This window comes from Heterodontus francisci, chromosome 25, assembly GCF_036365525.1.
Source record: "Heterodontus francisci isolate sHetFra1 chromosome 25, sHetFra1.hap1, whole genome shotgun sequence".
In the NCBI taxonomy this organism is placed as follows: Eukaryota; Metazoa; Chordata; class Chondrichthyes; order Heterodontiformes; family Heterodontidae; genus Heterodontus; species Heterodontus francisci.
The window spans coordinates 38,748,910-38,773,311 of NC_090395.1; the positions used below are offsets into that span (position 1 = coordinate 38,748,910).

Here is a 24,402-nt window from a genome sequence, read left to right on the forward strand (position 1 = left end):
AAGGATTGAGGTACACAAAGAGTTCAGAGAAGAGGGAAAAAAAGAGTAGCGAGATGAAACTGGCTTTTAAAATAATAGAAGGTAAAACAAGATTGAAATGAGCAAGCTATTTACGCAATGAGAATAGCTCAAATAAGAGAACAAGTACAAAATTTGTAAGCTTTGAGAAAGATTGGAGGTTAGGAAAAAAAATCTTTTCTGGACAGTAGACTTGTGAAACAGGCTCCAAGCAAAGGTCCATGATTCAACATCAATTAACAGCTCTAAAAGGGGAGCTGGATCACCAGCTGCTAATTTTCTGTTAATTCTATTGGTTTATCATCATTTAATACTCACATGTGAAAAGTCAAGCAAATTATAACCACTCATTTAGTTGCCTCTCTAAAGAATTCCAAAAAATAAGCGCCATTGGCTTCTGCTGTTCTTCACACTATAAATGGAGCAGGTCCATGAAAAACATAAGCAAGATTAAAGAGTAAGCCCATATTATGGTACCAGGCATTAACAACAGCAACAACTGCTTAAATGGCACTTTTAACATAATAAAGCATCCCATGGCACTTCACAGAAGCATTATAAGACAAAATATGTCAACGAGCCACATCGATTGGTTCAGATGCCCAGAAACATGGCCAAAGAGACAGATTTTAAGGAATGTCATAGGAGGAAAGTGAGATAGAGATGGTGGAGAGGTGTAGGGAGGGTATTCCATAGCCTAGGGCCGAGGCAACTGAAGATGTGGCCACCAGTGGTGGAGCGATTAAAATCAGGGATGCCAAGAGTGCTGCTATCTCGAAGGTTTGTGGGGCTGGAGAAGATTACAGAGATAGGGAGGGCTGAGGACATGGAGGGATTTGAAAACAGGGAGGAGAATTTTAAAATCAAGACGTTGCTTGACCGGGAGCCAATGTAAGTCAGCGAGCACAGAGGTGATAGGGGAACGGGACTTGGTGCGAGTTAAGACTCAGACAAAAGTGTTTGTGTACAGTTTTGGTCCCCTCATCCATGGAAGGATATACTTGCCACAGAGGGAGTGCAACGGTGGTTCACTAAACTAATCCCTGAGATGGTAAGATTGTCTTATGAGGAGAGATTGAGGAAACTGGGCCTGTATTGTCTAGAGATTCTATGAGAGGTGATCTCATTGAAACTTACAAAATTCTTACAGGGCGTGACAGGGTGGATGTAGTTAGGATGTTTCCCCTGGCTGGTGAGTCCACAACCAGGGGACATAGTCTCAGAATAAGGGGTAGGCCATTTAAGACTGAGATGAGGAGGAATTTCTTCACTCAGAGGGTGGTGAATCTGTGGAATTCTGTATCCCAGAGGGCTGTGGAAGCTCAATCATTGAGCATGTTTAAGACAGAAATCGATGGATACATGAATACTAATGACATCAAGGGATAGGGGGATAACATAGGAAAGTGACGTTGAGATAGATGATCAGCCATGATCTAATTGAATTGCTCCTCTATTCCTATGTTCCTATGTTTTGGATGATCTCAAGTTTACAGAGGGTAGAATGTGGGAGACCAGACACGAGTGTGTTGGAATAGTCTTCTAGAGGTTACAAGTCATGAATGAAGGTTTTAGCAGCAGATGAGCTAAGACCAGGAAGAATTGGGTTGATGTGACAGAGATGGAAATAGGCCATCTTAGTGATGGCACGGGTATTTGGTCGGAAGATAAGCTCAGGATCAACTGTGACACCAAGGTTGCGAACAGACTGACTTAATCTCAGCCTGTTGCCAGGGAGAGAGATGGAGTCAGTAGATAGGGAATGGAGTTTGGCGCAGGGACCAAAACGATGGTTTCAGTCTTCCCGATAATGGGAGGAAATTTCTGCTCATCCAGTACTGGATGTTGGATAAGCAGTCTGATAGTTTAGCAACAGTGGAGGAGTTGAAAGAGGTGGTGAGGTAGAGCTGGGGGTCGTCAACATACACGTGAAAACTAACGCTGTGCTTTCTATGATGTCACTGAGGGGAACATGTAAATGAGAAATAAGAGGGGGCCAAGGCTAGATCTTTGGGGGACACCAGAGGTAACGGGAAGAGAAGTTGTTGCAAGTGATTCTCTGGTTCTGATTAGATAGATAAGCATGCAACTAGTTGAGAGCGGTCCCACCCAGCTAGAGGACAATGGAGAGGCATTGGAGGAGGATGGTATGGTCAACCGTGTCAAATTAATGTAAACAAGTTCTATGTAGCCAACCCAAACTGATGTCAATCATGATTCTTGATCATTTCTAAATTCAGACTGTTGGAGGAGTGTTAAAAGCAGAATTGTACAGCCATCTTTACACATCTTGTATTTGGCCCATCTCTAAAACAACATGGACTTTAACTTCGTCCCATCAGATAGAGCAGGAATTAACTACTGTTTGGTTTCTATTTTAACAAAATGGTTATGTTGTAACATTTTGTCAACAAAAATACAATATAGTGAAGTATTGTGCTGCTTGATCTCATTAAATATAATCGAATGGCAAATTCAGAGTCATAGAGAGATACAGCACCGAAACAGGCCCTTCGGCCCACTGAGTCCGCGTCGACCATCAACCACCCATTATATACTTAATCCCATTTCCCTCTCCCATCCCCATCTTCCCTCAATTCTCCTACCACCTACCTACACTAGGCGCAATTTACAATGGCCAATTTACCTATCAACCCGCAAGTCTTTGGCATGTGGGAGGAAACCGAATTCAGTAAATGATAATCCTTTTTTATACTTGACAAATTCTTAGTTCCCAATGGGTTACAATATGGGCAGAAAGTGCTATCAGGTAAAAAGAGAGGGGTTTCAAGATTTTAAAGGAATTGCACTTGAAGGTGCTGCTGTCAGCAGAATAATACCTGACCAAGTGATTTCTGTGTGTTTGGACCTAATGTAATATGATGCCTGCCAAGCAAACCAATGTCACTGAGCAAGTGCTCCTCCACCCCCACTGAGGAAGATTTTAGCCCCCCTCCTGCAACCTGGTAACATTTTTGCCCTAATTTCCCCTCGTCCCCATTCCCCAATTGAGCAAGAGACAGGAATGCTCACCCCAATCAAAGAACAATTCATCCCCAATCACAACCCCACAGAGCAAACATATGGATCTCTGAAAATCTCCCCCACTCTGCCCCTATGAACAGGAATTTCAGACCTTAACCCCAACCTCCCCCCACCTCCAAGCAATATTTTGGCCTTTAACACCTCATGAGTTAACAGAATTGAGTCTGGTCAAACCTTGGCCCTAATCCACCCTCCCCTCTCGTTCCCTTCCCATTCAGCAAGTTTAGGGTTCATTTCCTCCTCTCTCGAATGGAGAAGACTTACGCCCCCCTCCACCCAATGAACAAGATTTGAACTCTCTTCCTTCCACCCTACTGCTGGTCGCATTTCCTCTTCCAACCCGCCGGCTGGCTGTTACTCCTTCTGCCACTAACTCTCCACGGACTGCAGTTGCCTCACCCCACACCCCCACCACACTGCACCCCACCCCTACAGGCTACCCTTTCCCCTTTTACAGTAACCCCTTTCCCCCTTGACTACATTTTCCACTCGCACTATTTCCTTCCTACTCCACATAAATGGCTGGATTTCTCTTCCTCATTGGTTACCTATTCCAGATCTCAATCCCCTTACTCCTACTGTTCTGAAATCCCCTTTCTGAGTTATCCCTTACTTTACTCCAACTCTATTTCCATTCACTTTCCCTGACTCTCTCCCTCCTGAGTCACCTCCCACTCTTCTCCTTATCCTCTTCTGCCCCTCCCCTTCCCTCCCCACTTCTCTTCCTATTCCACATCTCTTCCCATTCCATCTTTCCTCCTCCTCCTCCTCCCCTGTTATTTGCATCCTCATCTCGCTTCCCCACTTCTGACTTTTTCTCACCTTTTCCCTTTCCCCACCTTGGTTTCATTAACCATATTCTCTGAAGCCGCTTAAACTAAATAAAATTAAATTGCCAAGACTATCCATATGCAAAGCTGTGGGAGATATGAACATACATATGAGCATACGAACTAGGAGCAGGAGTAGGCTAGTCGACTCCAAGAGCCTCCTCCACCATTCTATAAGATCATGGCTGATCTGTTTGTGAACCCAACTCCACTTTCCTGCCTACCCCTGATATCCTTTAACTCCCTTGTTTATGAAGAATCTGTCTACCTCTGCCTTAAAAACATTCAATGACCCTGCCTCCACCATCATCTGGGGAAGAGAATTCAACAGACTCACGACCCTCTGAGAGGAAAAAATTCTCCTCATCTCTGTCTTAAATGGGAGACCCCTTATTTTTAAACTGTGCTTCCTAGTTTTAGTCTCTCCCATAAGTGGAAACAGCCTTTCAACATCCACTCTGTTAAGACTCCTCAGGATCTTATATGTTTCAATAAGGTCACCTCTCGCCCTTCTATACTTCAATGAATACAGACCTAATCTGTCCAGCCTTTCCTCATAAGATAACCCTCTCCTCCCAGGAATCAGTTGAGTGAACCTTCTCTGAACTGCTTCCAATGCAATTATAGCCTTTCTTAAGTAAGAAGACCAAAACTGTATGCAATACTCTAGATATGGTCTCACCAATGTCCTGTACAACTGTATAAAACATCTCTACTTTTATATTCTATTCCCCTTGCAATAAATGACAACATTGCATTTGCCTTCTTAATCACTTGCTGTACCTGCATACTAACTTTTCATCATGTACTAGGACACCCAGATCCCTCGGCATCTCAGAGTTCTGCAATCTCTCTCCATTTAAATAATATGTTGCTTTTCTATTTTTCCATCCAAAGTGAACAAATTCACACTTTCCCACATTATACTCCATACGCCAAATCTTTGCCCACTCACTTAACCTATCTATATCCTTTTGCAGACTCCTCATGTTCTCTTCACAACTTACTCTCCTACCTATCTTTGTGTCATCAGCAAATTTAGCAACCATACATTCTGTCTCCTCATCCAAGTCATTGATATAGATTGTAAATAGTTGAGGCCCTAGAACTGATCCCTGTGGCACTTCACTAGTTACAGCTTGCCAACCTGAAAATGACCCATTTATGCTTACTCTGTTTCCTGTTAGCTAACCAATCCTCTGTCCATGCTAATATGTCACCTCCTATATCATACACTCTTATTTTGTTAAGTAACCTTTGATGTGGCACCTTGTCAAATGCTTTCTGGAAATCCAAGTACACCACATCCACAAGTTCCCCTTTATCCATGTTGCTTGTTACTTCCTCAAAGAACTCTGATAAATTAGATTTCCCTTTCACAAAATCATGTTGACTCTGCCTGATTACATTGAAATTTTCGAAATGACCTGCTATAAACTCCTTAATAATAGATTCCAGCATTTTCCCTATGACAGATGTTAAGCTAACTGGCCTGTAGTTTCCTGCTTTCTGTCTTCCTCCTTTTTTGAATAGCGGAGTTACATTTGCTATCTTCCAATCTAATGGGACCTTTCCAGAATCTAGGGAATTTTGGAAAATTAAAACCAACCCATCCACAATCTCAGCAGCCAATTCTTTTAAGACCCTAGGATGAAGTCCATCAGGACCTGGGGACTTGTCAGCTTTTAGCTCTAATAATTTTCTCAGTACCCTTTCCTGGTGATGGTAGTTGTTTTAAGTTCCTCCCTCCCTTTCAACTCTTGATTCACATTTATTTCTGGGATGTTATTTGTATCCTCTACAGTGAAGACAGATGCAAAAAATATTTTCAATTCCTCTGCCATTTTCTCATTTTCCATTATTAATTCCCCAGACTCACTCTCCAGAGGACCAATGCTCACATACTTACTCTTTTCCTTTTTAAATACTTTTAGATACTCTTATTATCCATTTTTATATTTCTAGTTAGCTTTCTCTTCTACTCTAATTTCTCTCTCATTATTCTTTTAGTCATTCTTTGCTTTTTTTTATATTCTGTTCGATCTTCTGACCTGCCACTGCTCTTCGCTGAATTGTATGCTTTTTCTTTCAATTTGATACTATCTTTAACTTCCTTCATTAGCCACGGATGATGCGTCCTTCCCCTAGAGTATTTCTTTCTCACTGGAATGTATTTTTGCCAAGTGTTATGAACTATCTCTTTAAATGATTGCTATTTCATCTCTACTGACCTAATTTCCCAGTTTACTTTAGCCAGCTCTATCCTCAAGCCCTCATAATTGCCCTTAAGTTTAAAACACTAGTCTTAGATCCACTCTTTTAACCCTCAAACTGCAGGCTAAATTCAATCATGTTGTGATCACTGCTACCTAGGGGTGCCTTTACTATGAGGTCATTAATTAATCCTGTCTTGATACACATTACCACATCTAGAGTAGCCTGCTGTCTGGTTGTCTCTAGAACATGCTGCTGTAAAATAACTGTTCCAAAAATACTCCATGAACTGATCTTCCAGGCTACTTTTGCCAATCTGATTGGTCCAATCTGTCTGTAGATTAAAATCACCCATGATTATTGCCGTACCTTTCTCACAAGCCCCCATATTTCTTCCTATATACCCTGTCCTACTGTTAGGAGGCCTATAAACCAGTCCCACAAGTGACTTCCTACCTTGATTAATAAAAAGGAAGTGAAATGCAAGAATGAAGTGTAATTGATCGGCAGTGATTTATTCTCCATAATGTCTTGTCAAATTTAGTATTGTCTAGATGACTGAAAGACTTAATCTTTGGTCCTACCCTTTCATCATGCAGGCTGCTTCTCTAGTATGACAGGTCAGTGTGGACACATACATACCACGACAACTGCAATGGGCTTTTAACATAGAAAAACATCACAAGGCACTTCACAAAAGTTTAATTGGACAAAAAAAACTAGGGCAGAGAAGTGGGCTATAAGGAGGGTTTTAATGGGGGCGAGAGAGAGGTGGGGAGGTATAGCGTGAGAATTTCACAACTTAGGATCCAGACAGCTGAAGGCACGGCCACCAAAGGTGGGACAAAGGGATTTCAGGATGCACAAGAGGCCAGAGTTGGAGAAACACAGAGGACTTGTAGGGCTGGAGAAAGGTAGGGAAGGGTGAGGCCATGAAGGAATTTAAACATAAGGATGAGGAGTTTAAATTTGAGTTGCTGAGAGACCAGGAGCTAATGTATGTTAGAGCACAGGAGTGATGGGTGAGTGGATGAAGCATAATAAAATAATAAAAGGACAAAACTAAAGGCTCTGTATCTGAATGCACGTAGCATTTGAAACAAAACAGATGAACTGAGAGTGCAAATAGAAATAATTAAGTACGATCTGATAGCCATGACAGAGACATGGCTGCAGGATGACATAGATTGGGACCTGAATATTGAAGGGTACATGGCATTTAGGAAGGACAGGAAGCTAGGACAAGGTGGTGGGGTGGCTCTGTTAATTAATGATAGTATTAGCGGAATAGAGAGGGATGAACGAAGTTCAGGAAACCAGGATGTAGAAGCAGTTTGGGTAGAGATGAGAAATCATTAAGGCAAGAAGTCACTTGTGGGAGTGGTGTACAGGCCACCTAACAATAACCACAAGGTAGGACGGGGTATAAAGGAAGAAATAATGGAAGCTTGTCAGAAAGGTACGGTGATAATCGTGGGGGATTTTAACCTACATGTAGACTGGAAAAATCAGATGGGCAGAGGTAGCCTAGATGAAGAATGTTTTCAGGATAATTTCTTGGAACAGTACGTTCTGGAGCCAAATAGAGAGCAGGTTATACTAGACCTGGTATTGTGTAATAAGATAGGATTAATTAATGACTACTTAGTTAAGGCACCCCTAGGTGGCTGCGATCCTAATATGATTGAATTTTAGATTCAGTTTGAGGGAAAGAAGAGTGGGTCCAAGACTATTATTTCAAACTTAAATAAGGGCAATTCTGAGGGCATGAAAGCAGAGCTAGCTAAAGTGAACTGACAAATTACGTTAAGGGATAGGTCAATAGAGATGCAATGGCAGACATTTAAGGGGATATTTCAGAATACACAGAATAGATACATTCCAATGAGAAAGAAAAATTCCAAGGGTGGGACCCACCATCCGTGATTAACTAAAACAGTTAAAAGATAGTATCAAACTTAAAGAGAAAGCATATATTTAGGCAAAGATGGATGGCAGGTCAGAAGACTGGACAGAATATAAAAAACAGCAAAGAATGACTATAAGATTGATAAGGAATGTAAAATTAGAGTACGAGAAAGAGCTAGCTAGAAATATAAAAACAGATGGTAAGAGTTTCTATAGATATTTAAAAAAGAAAAGAGTTAACAAAGTGAGTGTTGGTCCTATAGAAAGTGAGTCTGGAGAATTAATAATGGATAATAAGGAGATGGCAGACGAATTGAACAGGTATTTTGCATTGGTTTTCACTATAGGATACAGGTAACATCCCAGAAATAGCAGTAAGTCAGGAAATTGAAGGGAGGGAGGCACACAAAAAAATTACAATGACCAGGGAAATGGTACTGAACAAATTGTTGGAGCTGCGGGCTGACAAGTCCCCGGGTCCTGATGGACTTCATCCTAGGGTCTTAAAAGAAGTGGCTAGTGAGATAGTTGATGCATTAGTTTTAATTTTCCAAAATTCCCTAGATTCAGGGAAAGTTCTATTAGATTGGAAATCAGCGAATGTAGCTCCTTTCTTCAAAAAGGGAGGGAGACAGAAAACAGGAAACTACAGACCAGTTAGCGTAAGCGAAATGTTGGAAGCTATTATTAAAGATGTTGTAGCAGGGCACTTAGAAAAATTCAAGGTAATCAGGCAGAGTCAACATGATTTTGTGAAAGGGAAATCATGTTTAACCAATTTATTGGAGTTCTTTGAGGGACTTACGTGTGCTGTGGATGAAGGGGAACCGGTGGATGTATTGTACTTAGATTACCAGAAATCATTTCATAAGGTGCCACATCAAAGGTTATTGCAAAAAAAAAGCTTATGGTTTAGGGGGTAACATATTGGCATGGGTAGAAGATTGGCTAGCTAACAGGAAACAGAGAGTAGGCATAAATGGGTCATTTTCTGGTTAGCAAGAAGTGGTGTGTCACAGGAATCCGTGCTGGGGTCTCAGCTTTTTTCAATTTATATTAATGACTTAGATTAAGGGACCGAATGTATGGTTACTAAATTTGCTGAGGTCACAAAGATAGGTAGGAAAGCAAGTTGTGAAGAGGACATAAGGAGGCTACAAAGGGATATAGATAGCTTAAGTGAGTGGGCAAAGACCTGGCAAATGGAGTATAATGTGGGAAAAATGTGAAATTGTCTATTTTGGCAGGAAGAATAAAAAAGAAGCATATTATCTAAATGATGAGAGATTGCAGAGCTCTGAGACTCAGAGGGATCTGGGTGTCCTAGTGCATGAATCGCAAAAGGTTAGTATGCAGGTCCAGCACATAATTAAGAAAGCTAATAGAATGCTATCATTTATTGGGGGGAATTGATTACAGAAGTAGGGAGGTTATGCTTCAGCTATACAGTGCATTGGTGAGACCACATCTGGAGTACTGTGTACAGTATTGGTCTCCTTATTTAAGGAAGGATGTAAATGCATTGGGAAGCAGTTCAGAGAAGGTTTACTAGATTAGTACCTGGAATGGGCAGGCTGTCTTATGAGGAAAGATTGGACAGCCTACGCTTGTATCTGCTGGAATTTAGAAGAGTAAGAGGCGACTTGATTGAAACATATTAGATCCTGAGGGGTCTTGATAGAGTGGATGTGGAAAGGATGTTTCCCCTTGTGGGAGAATCTAGAACTAGGGGTCACTGTTTAAAAATAAGGGGACGCCCATTTAAGACAGAGATGAGGAGAAATCTTTTCTTTCAGAGGATCGTGAGTCTTTGGAATTCTCTTCCTCAAAATGTGATGGAAGCAGCGTCTTTGAATATATTTAAGGCAGAGGTAGATAGATTCTTGATGAGCAAGGGGGTGAAAGGTTATTGGGGGTAGGTGGGAATGTGGAGTTGAGCTTACAATCAGATCAGCCGTGATCTTGTTGAATGGCGGAGCAGGCTTGAGGGGCCGAGTGGCCTACTCCTGCTCCTAATTTGTATGTTCGTATGTAATGTGGTTCCACCACTTGTTGAAGGCCAATTAAGGAGGGGCAGAGGTAGATAGATTCTTGATAAGCAAGAGGTGAAAGGTTATCGGGTGTCGGCGGGAATGTGGAGTAATCAGTTCAGCCATGAACTTATTGAATGGCAGAGCAGGCTCGAGGGATCAAGTGGCCTATTCCTGCCCCTAATTCATATGTTCGTAAGCATAGGATATGGACAGCAGGGTTTTGGATGGTCCGAGGTTTATGGAACGTGGAGGATTGGTGGCTGGCATTGGAATAGTCAAGTCTGGAAGTAGCACTGGCATGGATGAGGCCTTTTGGTAACAGATGGGCTCAGGCAGGGGCAGAGATTAACCATGTTATGGAGGTAAAAGTAGGTGATCTTTATGAAGTGGGTGATCTTTATGAAGTTTAAGATATCGGGTCAGCATCTGGCTTTGGGTCAAATAGGATGCTACGGTTACGAACAGTCTGGTTCGATCTGAGACATTGGTCAATGGAATTGGTAGTGGAGTTTGCAGCAGAGGCTGAAGAAGATGGCTTCAGTGTTCCCTGTAATGTAACTTAACTTCAGGAAATTGTGGCTCATCCAGGATTGGATATCAGATAAGTACTTTATTAAACCATTGTTGAGATTCATGGACAAGATGAGCTCAGAGATGGGGATGAAAGGGATGAAAACAAATTAAAAAGTATCATGTGTTTAAGGCTAGGGCAGAGGAAAACCTTGGGGGGTTTTGGCCTGGTGGGCAAGGGGAAAGGAGGAAATGTGGCAGAGGGAGCTGATTGGATGTTCTTAATCTTAGTGTCAAAGGAGTCCATGAGTGCTCACATTGTTGGAGGTGATGGTGGATTATCTTTGCTTTCCAGAATCATCCTGGAGTATAAAGCATACTTTCCTAGTGCTAAGTTAAAAGTTAGAACAATTATGATTGAAACATATACAGAAGTGTTTTTGTTAATTTCACTGTACTGACCATTCTGCCTGATACTGCAGGGTACATTTCTATTTACAAGATGTACTTGGACAAAGGAGGCTCTTTTCTCTGTTTAATTTTATTCTCCCAGAATAATTACTCTCCAGTTAAAATATGTTACAAATTGTCTGAAATAACTGTGTCAGTGGAAAACCACCATCTCTTAAATTCTTTTCTCTGCTTTCTTTTCCTTTCCAGAATACGTTAATACAAGAAGTGGAGAGTACAAGAAAACAACTCGAGGAATATCATCAGGACAAGGTACAGGTGTCTGTGACTCTTTGGATAGTAGGGACATGCCAATGCTTGCCTCTTCTTTTCAATATATTTTATCCCCTGTTTGCTTTATTGAGGGAGAGTTGTAATATCAACAAGGTGACATATACACCTGTGGAAGCTTGGAGCTTCACCTTGTGAGGTTGTTTTATTCCCTCCCTTTGCCACCAATGTGGGCCACAGAAATGCTGAGCATCAATGTGACTGCACAAACAACAGCTTGTTTTTATATGGCACCTTTAATATCATCAGAGGGTTAGAGGGCTGGAGGAGATTACAGAGATCAGGAGAGGTGAGGCCATGAAGGGATTTGAAAGCTAGGATAAGAATTTTAAAAATGATGCAATCCTTAACCAGGAGCCAATGTAGGTCAGCGAGTACAGGGTTGATGGGTGAACTGGACTTTGTGCAACTTGGAACATGGGCAACAGAGTTTTGGATGACCTTTAGTTTACAGAGGGTAGAACATGGGAAGCCGGCTAGGAGTGTATTGGAATAGTCAAGTCTGGAGGTAATTAAAGGCATGGATGAACGTTGCAGCAACAGATGAACTGAGGCAATGTGGAGTTGGGTGATGTTACATAGGTGGAAATAGGCGGTCTTTGTGATGACATGCATATGTGGTCGGAAGGTCATCTTGGGGTCAGATATGACATCAAGGTCAAGAACAGTGTGGTTTAGCCTTAGACAGTTGCCTGGGAGACTGATGGAATTGGTAACCACAGAATAGAGTTTGTGGCGGGATGTGAAGACAATGGCTTCGTTCTTCCCAATCTTTAGTTAGAGGAAATTTCTGCTCCTCCAGTACTGGATGTAGGGCAAGCTGTCTGGCAAATTAGCAACAGCAGAGGAGTCGAGAGAGATGGTGGTGAAGTAGAGTCAGATACTGTGAGTGTACATGTGAAAACTGATGCTGTTTTCAGTTGATCTCGCTGAGGGGCAGCATGTAGCTGAGAAATAGGAGGGGGACAAGGATAGATCCTCGGGGAGACCAGAGGTAATGGTGTAGGAGCGGGAAGAGAAGCCATTGCAGGTGATACTCTGGCTACGATTAGATAGATAAGAATGGAACCAGCTGAGTGCAGCTCCACCCAGCTGATCGTCGATGGCGAGGCATTGGAGGACGATGATATGATCAACTATTTCAGAGGCTGCTGACAGTTCGAGAAGAGGAGAAAGGACAGATTTAATCTGTCACAGTCACATAGGATATCATTTGTGACTGATACAGGCGTTTCAGTTCTGTGGCAGGGGCAGAAACCTGATTGTAGGGTTTCAAATATGGGCACAGATTATGGGAAGGGACAGCACATTCAAGGACTTTGAAGAGAAAAGGGAGGCTGGAGATGGGGCAGTAGTTTTAAAGGAGGAGTGTTCAAGAGGGGTGATAACGGCAGATTTGAAGGAGAGGGGGACCTGAGGAGAGGGAACTGTTAACTAAGCATTAGTGGCAGTTAACATAACCTAGAGTAACTTTGCCTGTGCAAGGTCACTGTACACCGGATGAATGCATGACGCTCGCAGCTCCTGATAACTGGTTCAACAATATAAATTGACACTACCCTTACAAGCTCCTCAGAATCCTATTAGGATCTGTTGCTGTATATTTCAGTGTAAAGTAATTCCCCCTTGTAATTCAATTGGATAGGATGAAATAATGTGACTCTTCAAAATGTGTAGGTTTTTTTACAAAGTGTTAAAAGTCTTGGTTTGAAAGTTTACTGATTTAATATTCAGACAATGCATTGAAATACTCTCAAAGTCCATTAACCTTTATCCTGCTGCCATGGCAAGTGCATGCTAGCAGCCTAGAGGTGCTTTTGATTTTTAGTTACAGATTGGTTTGTAATTGCAGATTCACTGCACTGAGAAAACAATAGGCTCATATTCACAATGCTGACCCAGATAACACAATTCAGGCAAACTCGGGAAATCTGAATCGAAGCATAATCAAGCTTAGACACATGACTACTTGAAGAAGTCACTATAAGGAAAGCATCCCAAATTTGCATATAGTTTAGTTCTGCCCTGCTGTCTCGTTCTGGCATGTACTGAGTGGTCAGTGAATATCCTGAATTCACTGGGCGATTGTCCTAATGGAATTGTTGAGGAAGTCGTATTAAGTGCATTTTTCTATGTGTCTGTATATATCTCTGCCATTTAACTTGACTTCACACCTCCTCATGTTCAAACTGCCAATGCTATGTTTGAGCCCTAAGCTGCAAATGTATGCAGCCATCATTTGTAGTGCCTCTATTTTTCATCTTTCTTTTTTAATTGATCAGTATGGCCACTTTTGTACAATCTCTATTTTGTTTCTCAACATTTTCCAGAGGCAACAGGTTTATAGCCTTATCTTTCATCTGTCAGCTGCTGCCCATTGAAAGCCACTTCTCATAAACCATATTGTGACAGCTAATGTTGCCTAATTTCTGTGCTTTCCCTGCAGAATAGTTTAGACATGGCAAGATATCTGAAGTATTTTTCTCAAGAAAAATAGTAGTGTTTAGTTGATTGTTGTTTTATATATGAATGTTAACCCACTGAGATAGTTCTGGGCATCAAAGATTAAAATCGGCACCTGCACTTTCATAAAAGCAACTGCACTGATATCAGCTGAGCACAAATCACTGCTCTCCCCTGAACAATGTGTCTGGTTTCCATGGTAGTAGCCATGGCCCAGAACCCAGTTTGCACTCAGGGACTTTTATTACTACATGTTGTAAGTGATCAACAGTGGGAGCATAAGAAAGACGATCATCGCTTGCATTCTTATTGTTTTCATTTGTAAACAAAGTTCAGACATGAACCATCCCAGAGATCTAATCACCTTTTACAGGTCCCCCTTGATCATTGAAACTTGGGAATTTACTAAAATGACAGGAGGTTTTAAGAAGTTAGTTGATGGGAAAGAAGATTCTATCTATCTTCACAACACAGAGGATCTTCGGTTGCACTGTCTCAGTGAATGCTGTTTTTTCTTTACAGATTTCCTAACAGTAATATCTAATGTGCATGTGTCTGACTTACACAGGAGAGACTAGCAAACGAAATAGGCAAGTTAAGGGCAGAAGTGGAGCAGCTGAAATTAAGGACAGGAGCATTCGCAGAAAGTGTGCATCCACGGTAATTACACATACATTTGACTCTTGATCTTGCGAAAGTCATGTTGTCATTGGTACATTTAGCTCTGTGTTAAGAGTAAGTGGGGCATTCCAGCATGAGAAAACGTGTTCATTAATTTCTATCAGCAAGAGTTCCCATTTCCATTGTTCATATCTATACAATGTTAGCAGTTAATTATTTTCAAGTTCTTTTTAGTGATCAGTAGAGACCAGCTCATTGCATTTTTTTAAAAAAAGCAGATCCAAATTTTACTGAACGGAGGATTAAAAAGTAACGCACAAGATTGTCTTTCTATCCTAAAGGAACAATGCAGCAACAGAAAACAGATATTTTAGAAAAAGAGCAGCTTCTTCATAATGGGGTTAGGGTATAGTACCATGAATATTCATAGGGCAAACTCATTATGTCTGAGAAACATTTGCTAAAGAAAAAAAATTGGAAGGAAATAAATTTCACATTTCTATGTTTACAAAGAAGGAACTGGCATTTATTGCACTTTTCATGACCTCAGGATGTCCCAGAGCGCTTCACAGCCAATGAAATACTTTTGAAATGTAGTCACTGTTGTAATGTAGGAACTGTGTCTAAGAAAGCAGTCACAAACAAGGTACTGTAAGAGCTGCACACATGGTGATGTTTCTTTGATTTGGCTCCAGCAATCTGTTCTCCATCCAACCCTGTACAAGATCCATCCAGAACAGTCATGCAGAAACTTTGCATAGTGGCTGTAGTACTCAACTAGCAACCTTGAGTCCCAATCCCACCGTGGCTTGTTGTAAAGTTGAATTCAATAAATCTGGTAAATAGTGAGCCGTTACCAGAAAAAATGACTATTAAAGCTCCATGATTATTGTAAACTGCAATATCCAACCAACTCACTAATATATACTTTAGGGAGCCAATAATACCCAGTCTGGCAAACATGTGATTCCAGTACTATACTACATGGGTGGTTCTTAAATACACTCAGGGCAACTCGGGTTGGGCAATACATATTGCCTTATCCATGTTGCATTCAGGTTTTTGACATTGCTGATGAACTTCTCAAGCTTCACTGCTATGGCTTATGGTTTCAGAACCACTTGTTTGAATTACATCTTTTAACTCACTACCATCAAACGTTGAACAAAAACGACAGCAGCTTTGGCTTAATGCTCTGAGCCTTGTATCCTCCTGATCTCTATAGTTCAGGTACCTACTGGCTAAATTCACAAACCATCAGTTGAAAATTGAAGTGCATCTTCCATACTTGAGTGCACACGACATGTGTCTTTAGAACTGTTTAATCAGATTTACAGCACAGAAACAGGCTATTCAGCCCAACAAGTGTATGCCAGTGATTAAGCTACCTCCCACTCTTTTTACTTCAACTTATTATCAGCATTTCCTCCAATTCCTTTCTCACTCATGTTCTTATCTAGTGTCCCATTAAGTGGATCTATGCTATTAGCTTCAACCACTCCCATGTGGTAGCGAGTTCCACATTGGCACCACTCTGAGTAAAGAAGTTTTTCCTGCATTCCTTATTGGATTTATTAGTTTTTTTAATTCATTCATGGGATGTGGGTGTCACTGGCCAGGCCAGCATTTATTGCCCATCCCTAATTGTCCTTGAGAAGATGGTGGTGAGCTGCCTTCTTGAACTGCTGCAGTCCATTTGGGGTAGGTATACCCACAGTGCTATTAGGAAGGGAGTTCCAGGATTTTGACCCAGTGACAGTGAAGGAACGGTGACTTGGAGGGGAATTTGCAGGTGGTGGTGTTCCGATGTATTTGCTGCCCTTGTCCTTCTAGTTGGTAGAGGTCGCGGGTTTGGAAGGTGCTGTCTAAGGAGCCTTGGTGCATTGCTGCAGTGCATCTTGTAGATGGAACACACTTCTGCCACTGTGCGTCGGTGGTGGAGGGAGTGAATGTTTCTGAATGGGGTGCCAATCAAGCGGGCTGCTTTGTCCTGGATGGTGTTGAGCTTCTTGAGTGTTGTTGGAGCTGCACCCATCCAGGCAAGTGGAGAGTATTCCATCACACTCCTGACTTGTGCCTTGTAGATGGTGGACTGGCTTTGAGGAGTCAGGAGGTGAGTTACTCGCCTCAGGATTCCTAGCCGCTGACCTGCTCTTGTAGCCATGGTATTTATATGGCTACTCCAGTTCAATTTCTGGTCAATGGTAGCCCCTAGGATGTTGACAGTGGGGGATTCAGCCATGTAAATGCCATCGAATGTCAAGGGGAGATGGTTATATTCTCTCTTGTTGGAGATAGTCATTGCCTGGCACTTGTGTAGCGCGAATGTTACTTGCCACTTATCAGCCCAAGCCTGGATATTGTCCAGGTCTTGCTTCACGGACTGCTTCAGTATCTGAGGAGTCACGAATGGTGCTGAACATTGTGTAGTCATCAGCGAACATCCCCACTTCTGACCTTATGATTGAAGGAAGGTCATTGATGAAGCAGGTGAAGATGGTTGGGCCTAGAACACTACCCTGAGGAACTCCTGCAGTGATGTCCTGGAGCTCAGATGATTGACCTCCAACAACCACAACCATCTTCCTTTGTGCTAGGTATGACCCCAGCCAGCGGAGGGTTTTCCCCCGATTCCCATTGACCTCAGTTTTGCTAGGGCTCCTCGATGCCACACTCGGTGAAATGGTGCCTTTATGTCAAGGACAGTCACTCTCACCTCACCTCTTGAGTTCAGCTCTTTTGTCATGTTTGAACCAAGGCTGTAATGAGGTCAGGAGCTGAGTGGCCCTGGCGGAACCCAAACTGATCGTCACTGAGCAGGTTATTGCTAAGCAAGTGCCGCGTGATGGCAGTGTTAATGACACCTTCCATTACTTTACTGATGATTGAGAGTAGGCTGATGGGGTGGTAATTGGCTGGGTTGGACTTGTCCGGCTTTTTGTGTACAGGACATACCTGGGCAATTTTCCACTGGCAGGGTAGATGCCAGTGTTGTAGCTGTACTGGAACAGCTTGCCTAGGGGCGCGGCAAGTTCTGGAGCACAGGTCTTCAGTACTATTGCCAGAAGATTGTCTGGGCCCATAGCTTTTGCAGTATCCAGTGCCTTCAGTCATTTCTTGATATCACGTGGAGTGAATCAAATTGGCTGAAGTCTGCCATCTGTGATGCTGGGGACTTCAGGAGGAGGCCGAGATGGATCATCCACTCGGCACTTCTGGCTGAAGATTGTTGCAAATGCTTCAGCCTTATCTTTCGCACTGATGTGCTGGGCTCTCCCCTCATTGAGGATGGGGATATTTGTGGAGCCACCTCCTCCTGTTAGTTGTTTAATTGTCCACCACCATTCATGGCTGGATGTGACAGGACTGCAGAGCTTAGATCTGATCCATTGGTTACGGGATCACTTAGCTCTGTCTATTGCATTCTGCTTACGCAGTTTGGCACGCAGATAGTCCTGTGTTGTAGCTTCACCAGGTTGACACCTCATTTTGAGGTATGCCTGGTGCTGCTCCTGTCATGCCCTCCTGCACTCTTTATTGAACCAGGGTTGGTCTCCTGACTTGATGGTAATGGTAGAGTGGGGGATATGCCGGGCCATGAGGTTACAGATTGTGGTTGAGTACAATTCTGCTGCTGCTGATGGCCCACAGCGCCTCATAGATGCCCAGTTTTGCATTGCTAGATCTGTTCGAAATCTATCCCATTTAGCACGGCGATAGTGCCACACAACACGATGGATGGTATCCTCAATGTGAAGGCGGGACTTCGTCTCCACAGGGACTGTGCGGTGGTCACTCCTACCAATGCAGTCATGGACAGAAGCATCTGCAGCAGGCAGATTGGTAAGGATGAGGTCAAGTATGTTTTTCCCTCATGTTGGTTCTCCCACCACCTGCCGCAGACCCAATCTAGCAGCTATGTCCTTTAGGACTCGGCCAGCTCAGTCAGTAGTGGCGCTACCGAGCCACTCTTGGTGATGGACATTGAACTCCCCCACCCAGAGTACATTTTGTGCCCTTGCCACCCTCAGTGCTTCCTCCAAGTGGTGTTCAACATGGAGGAGTACTGAGTCATCAGCTGAGGGAGGGCGGTAGGTGGTAATCAGTAGGAGGTTACCTTGCTCATGTTTGACCTGATGCCATAAGACTTCATGGAGTCCAGAGACGATGTTGAGGACTCCCAGGGCAACCCCCGCCCTATTGTATACCACTGTGCCACCACCTCTGGTGGGTCTGTCCTGCCGGTGGGACAGGACATACCCGGGGATGGTGATGGCAGTGTCTGGGACATTATCTGTAAGGTATGATTCCTTGAATACGACTACATCAGGCTGTTGCTTGACTAGGCCATGGGACAGCTCTCCCAACTTTGGCACAAGCCCCCAGATGTTAGTAAGGAGGACTTTGCAAGGTCGACAGGGCTGGGTTTGCCGTTGTCGTTTCCGGTGCCTAGGTTGATGCCGGGTGGTCCATCAGGTTTAATTCCTTTTATTGACTTCGTAGCAGTTAGGTACAACGGAGTGGCTTGCTTGGCCATTTTAGAGGGTATGTAAGAGTTAACCACATTGCTGTGGGTCTGGAGTCACATGTAGGCCAGACCAGGTAAGGACAGCAGATTTCCTTCCCTAAAGGATATTAGTGAACCAGATGGGTTTTTACAACAATCGGCAATGGTTTCATGGCCATCACTGGACTAGCTTTTAATTCCTGATTTATTAATTAAATTCAAATTCCACCTTCTGCTGTGGTGGGATTCGAACCCATGTCCCCAGAGCAATACCCTGGGTCTCTGTGTTACTAGTCCTGTGATAATACCAGTACGCCACCGCCTACCCTATCTTTTATTTGTGGCCATGGTTTTGGACTCCCTCATCAGTGAAAATATCTCTATGCGAAAAAGTAATTTTCTCCAAATTTATAAGACCGCATTTTCCAGAACCGTAGGTGTAACATTAAGTAGATTAACATTCACTGGAAATTAGATGAAGGCTGGCAAGACTTGGTTTTATTATGACCCATTAACAGTTGTCAGGGGAAGGGCTGAACAAAAGAAATTACTTAAGATTGAAATATATTTTATTTCATAACCCACTTTTCATGGTGCTCCACCAGATTTCAGCTCAGTCTCTTCCATTCAAGCTGAAAATTCATATAGTCGAATTGATAGAATGTATGTCCCCAATACCTCATCTGCTGTCATGTCTTGAGCTGTTAGAATGATCTTTGGAGAGGGCAGGAAGGGTACAAGGAATTATAATAACATCAGAAAGAGTAGGATAATCCTTCTAGTATCCTTATTTCTGGAACAATGATATGCAACTGTTTGAAGTTAGATGGTTTGAGAAAGCGGCTTCCAGCTCAGAGGCCGATGCTTAGCCAGTTGTGCTCATGAGTCTGACATGAAAACAAATTCTTGAAAACGTGCTTGAATGAGTTGAAACAAATATGATATCATCTTCATTTAAAAAGAGTAATTGAACACTTCCTTGTAGATCTCACTTGGGCAGTGCAACAGATCTGAGGTTCTCGCTCAGTTCTGTGGTAGAGGCACCATCTGAACACTATGGGACACCAACAGTGCTACGGCGAGCTCAGAAAGGGCGCTTCACACCTCTGAGGGATGAATCTACGAAGGTACAGAGATGCTTGTTTTGAGCAATGATTGCAGAGATTGGTAGAACTTTTGCTTTTTATCATTGAAATTTCTTTTTTTCTGTCCCTCCTTCTATTTTAGGAGTCACTATTCCTGTTTATGGAATTCTCAGGCTGAGCCAGTTACTGAGATATCCAGGAATGACTTGGTCTGAAAAAGCTACTGTAGTGCTGGCATTTTGGCTATGGTGGCAAATGTGTGCTGCAGTAGGTGCTGTACATGTTGTGGTGAGATCTTTCTTATCACCAAAATGAGGATAAAGTTGATGACTGACACCATGAAAAGTAATGAGTTGCTGATTGTGTCACTGAACTTTCTTCTGCATATAAACAGAGTAAAATTCTCGCATGTCTGCAGAGTGGTATCAAAGATAAGGCAGAAGTAAGCAACGATAGGCAAAAAGATTGCAGCAGTTTATGAGGTGGAAATAATGATGCAGCTAAGCAAATCATGGTAATTGGAGATGCAACAGTAAGATAGGTGGGAAGCAACTTGTACAGAAAACGTAAGATTACATATTTCTGCAGTGAAAATATGGAATTGAGAAGCAAGGTGAGTTAATTTGTTGTGTTTGAGGGAGATGATGATATTATATTTGGAGAAAAATTACGTCTTATCCAGAGGCCTGAAGAACTAAATAAAGAAATAAATATTAAGGAGTAGGGTGCAAATGGGTTTTTCCCCAGTGTTTATTGGGACAAATAAAACATGAGCAGAATAGTTGACATCAATAAGTGTCTGTTTAAATGGTGCATATTATTCCATAATAATATAAGTAAGTCATTTCAGAAGGCAACTTTTCTCAAATGGTAAACACTGCTGTTTTATAATGTGTCCAAAAAAGACTTGACTTAGGAAGAACTCTAGCCTCTTGTGTTGAAGAACCTTTCCTCCATGCTGCTGGCTGTATCTGGACTAGCTGATTTATATCTCACCTCCCTGTGACTGTGACAGGAAGGGATAGAGCTACAAATCTAAGAGTAAATCAACAGATAAGGCTAGAGGTTACAAAAATAATAAAAAGACAAAACTAAAGGCTCTGTATCTCAATGCATGTATCATTCGAAACAAAACAGATGAACTGAGTGTGAAATGAAAATAAATAAGTACAATCTGATAGCCATGACAGAGACATCGCTGCAGGGCAACATAGATTGGGACCTGAATATTGAAGGGTACATGGCATTTAGGAAGGACAGGAAGCTAAAACAAGGTGGAAGAGTAGCTCTGTTAATTAATGATGGTATTAGCGCAATAGAGGGGGATGACCTAAGTTCAGGAGACCAGGATGTAGAAGCAGTTTGGGTAGAAATGAGAAATCATAAAGGCAAGAAGTCACTTGTGGGAGTGGTGTACAGGCCACCTAACATTAACCACACTGTAGGATTGGGTATAAAGGAAGATATAATGGAAGCTTGTCAGAAAGGTACATCGATAATTATGGGGGGTTTTAACCTACATATAGACTGGAAAAATCAGATGGGCAGAGGTAGCCTAGCTGAGGAGTGCATAGAATGTTTTCAGGATAATTTCTTGGAACAATACGATCTGGAGCCAACCAGAGAGCAGGAAATACTAGACCTGGTATTGTGTAACGAGATAGGATTAATTAATGACATCATAGTTAAGGCGCCCCTAGGTAGCAGCAATCAAAATATGATTCAATTTTACATTCAATTTGAGGGAGAGAAGAGTGGGTCCAGGACTAGTATTTTAAACTTAAATAGAGGCAGTTCTGAGGGCATGAAAGCAGAGCTAGCTAAATTGAACTGGCAGATCAGGTTAAGGAATGGGTCAATAGAGATGCAGTGGCAGACATTTAAGGGGATATTTCGGAATACACCAAATAGATACATTTCAACGAGAAGGAAATTCCAAGGGTGGGACCCGCCATCCGTGATTAACTAAAACAGTTAAAGTTAGTATCAAATTTAAAGAAAAAACCTATAATTGGAAAAAGATCGGAGGCAGGTCAGAAGATTGGACAGAATATAAAAAACAGCAAAGAATGACTAAAAAATGAATAAGGAAGGTAAAAGTAGAGCAAGAAAGAAAGCTAGCTAGAAATATAAAGACAAATAGTAAGAGTTTCTATAGATATTGGTCCTACAGAAAGTGAGTCTGGGGAATTAATAATGGATGATAAGGAGATAGCAGATGAATTCAACAGGTATTTTGCATTGGTTTTCACTATTGAGGATACAAGTAACATCCCAGTATTAGCTATAAGTCAGGAAATTGAAGGGAGGGAGGAATTCAAGAAAATTACAATCACCAGGGAAGTGGTACTGAACATATTGTTGGAACTGTGGGCTGACAAGTCCCTGGGTCCTGATGGACTTCATCCTAGGGTCTTAAAAGAAGTGGCTAGTGAGATAGTTGGTGCATTAGTTTTAATTTGCCAAAATTCCCTAGATTCAGGGAAGGTTCCATTAGATTGGAAAATAGTAAATGTAGCTCCTTTATTCAAAAAGAGACAGAAAGCAGGAAACTACATGCCAGTTAGCTTAACATCTGTCTTAGGGAAAATGTTAGAAGCTATAATAAAGATGTTATAGCAAGGCACTTAGAAAAATTCAAGGTAATCAGGCAGAGTCAATATGATTTTGTGAAAGGGAAATCATATTTAACCAATTTATTGGACTTCTTTGAGGGAGTTATTTGTGCTGTGGATGAAGGGGAACCGGTGGATATATTGTACTTAGATTTCCAGAAGGCATTTGATAAGGTGTCACATCAAAGGTTATTGCAAAAAATAAAAGTTCATGGTGTAGGGGGTAACATATTGGCTTGGATAGAAGATTGGCTAGCTAACAGGAAACAGAATGTCGGCATAAATGGGTATTTTCTGGTTGGCGAGATGTAACAAGTGGTGTGCCACAGGGATCTGTGCTGGGGTCTCAACTTTTTACAATTTATATCAATATCTTAGATGAAGTGACCGAAGATATGGTTGCTAAATTTGCTGAGGACACAAAGATAGGTAGAAAAGTAACTTGTAAAGAGGACGTAAGGGGACTACAAAGGGATATAGATAGGTTAGGTGAGTGGGCAAAGACCTGGCAAATGGAGTATAATGTGGAAAATGTGAAATTGTCCACTTTGGCAGGATGAATAAAAAAAACATATTATCTAAATGGTGAGAGATTGCAGAGCTCTGAGTTGCAGAGGGATCTGGGTGTCCTAGTATGTGAATCGCAGAAGCTTGGTATGCAGGCTCAGCACTTTATTAGGAAAGCTAATAGACTGCTATCATTTATTGCGAGGGGAATTGAATACAAAAGTAGGGCGTTTATGCTTCAGCTATACAGGGCTTAACTGTAGTTAGCTTAACTGGAAAGATACAAGCCAAGCAGCAAAGAGAATGTTACTTGAGTTCTCCAAAAATGTATCATTCACCTCACCCCACCCCCTCACATCACTCCTCCTTTACCTCCCTTTTCCCCAATTAAAGAAAGGTACTAAATGAGTACTTTGCATCAGTATTCACCAAAGAGAAGGACTTGGTGGACGATGAGTCTAGGGAAGGGAGTGTAGATAGTCTGGGTCATGTCATTATCAAAAAGGAGGAGGTGTTGGGTGTCTTGAAAAGCATTAAGGTAGATAATTCCCCAGGGCCTGATGGGATCTACCCCAGAATACTGAGGGAGGCAAGAGAAGAAATTGCTGGGGCCTTGACAGAAATCTTTGCATCCTGATTGGCGACAGGTGAGGTCCCAGAGATCTGGAGAATAGCCAATGTTGTTCCTTTGTTTAAGATGGGTAGTAAGGATATTATTAGAGAGGATTCTTCGGGATAGGATTTACTCCCATTTGGAAACAAATGAACTTATTAGTGAGAGGCAGCATGGTTTTGTGAAGGGAAGGTTGTGTCTCACTAACTTGATTGAGTTTTTTGAGGAAGTGATGAAGATGATTGATGAAGGAAGGGCAGTGGATGTTGTCTATATGGACTTCAGTAAAGCCTTTGACAAGGTCCCTCATGGCAGACTGGTACAAAAGGTGAAGTCACATGGGATCAGAGATGAGCTGGCAAAATGGATACAGTACTGGCTCGGTCATAGAAGACATAGGGTAGCAGTGGAAGGGTGCTTTTCTGAATGGAGGGCTGTGACTATTGGTGTTCCGCAGGGATCAGTGCTGGGACCTTTAATGTTTGTAGCATATATAAATGATTTGGAGGAAAATGTAGCTGGTCTGATTAGTAAGTTTGCAGACGACACAAATGTTGGTGGAGTTGCGGATAGTGATGAGGATTGTCAGAGGATACAGCAGGATATAGATCGGTTGGAGACTTGGGCGGAGAAATGGCAGATGGAGTTTAATCCGGACAAATGTGAGGTATGCATTTTGGAAGGTCTAATAC

The 24,402-nt window shown here is 42.2% G+C and overlaps 1 protein-coding gene across 1 annotated transcript in view; it reads left to right on the forward strand.

Annotated features, from left to right (window-relative positions):
* ppfia4 (PTPRF interacting protein alpha 4) overlaps positions 1-24,402 on the forward strand; it is a 907,198-nt gene that overhangs the window by 797,374 nt on the left and 85,422 nt on the right. Inside the window, exons 11-13 of the mRNA XM_068057116.1 lie at positions 11,219-11,281; positions 14,331-14,422; positions 19,876-20,017. Of these exons, the coding sequence (XP_067913217.1) occupies positions 11,219-11,281; positions 14,331-14,422; positions 19,876-20,017 (297 nt within the window). The remainder of the gene's footprint in view (positions 1-11,218; positions 11,282-14,330; positions 14,423-19,875; positions 20,018-24,402) is intronic.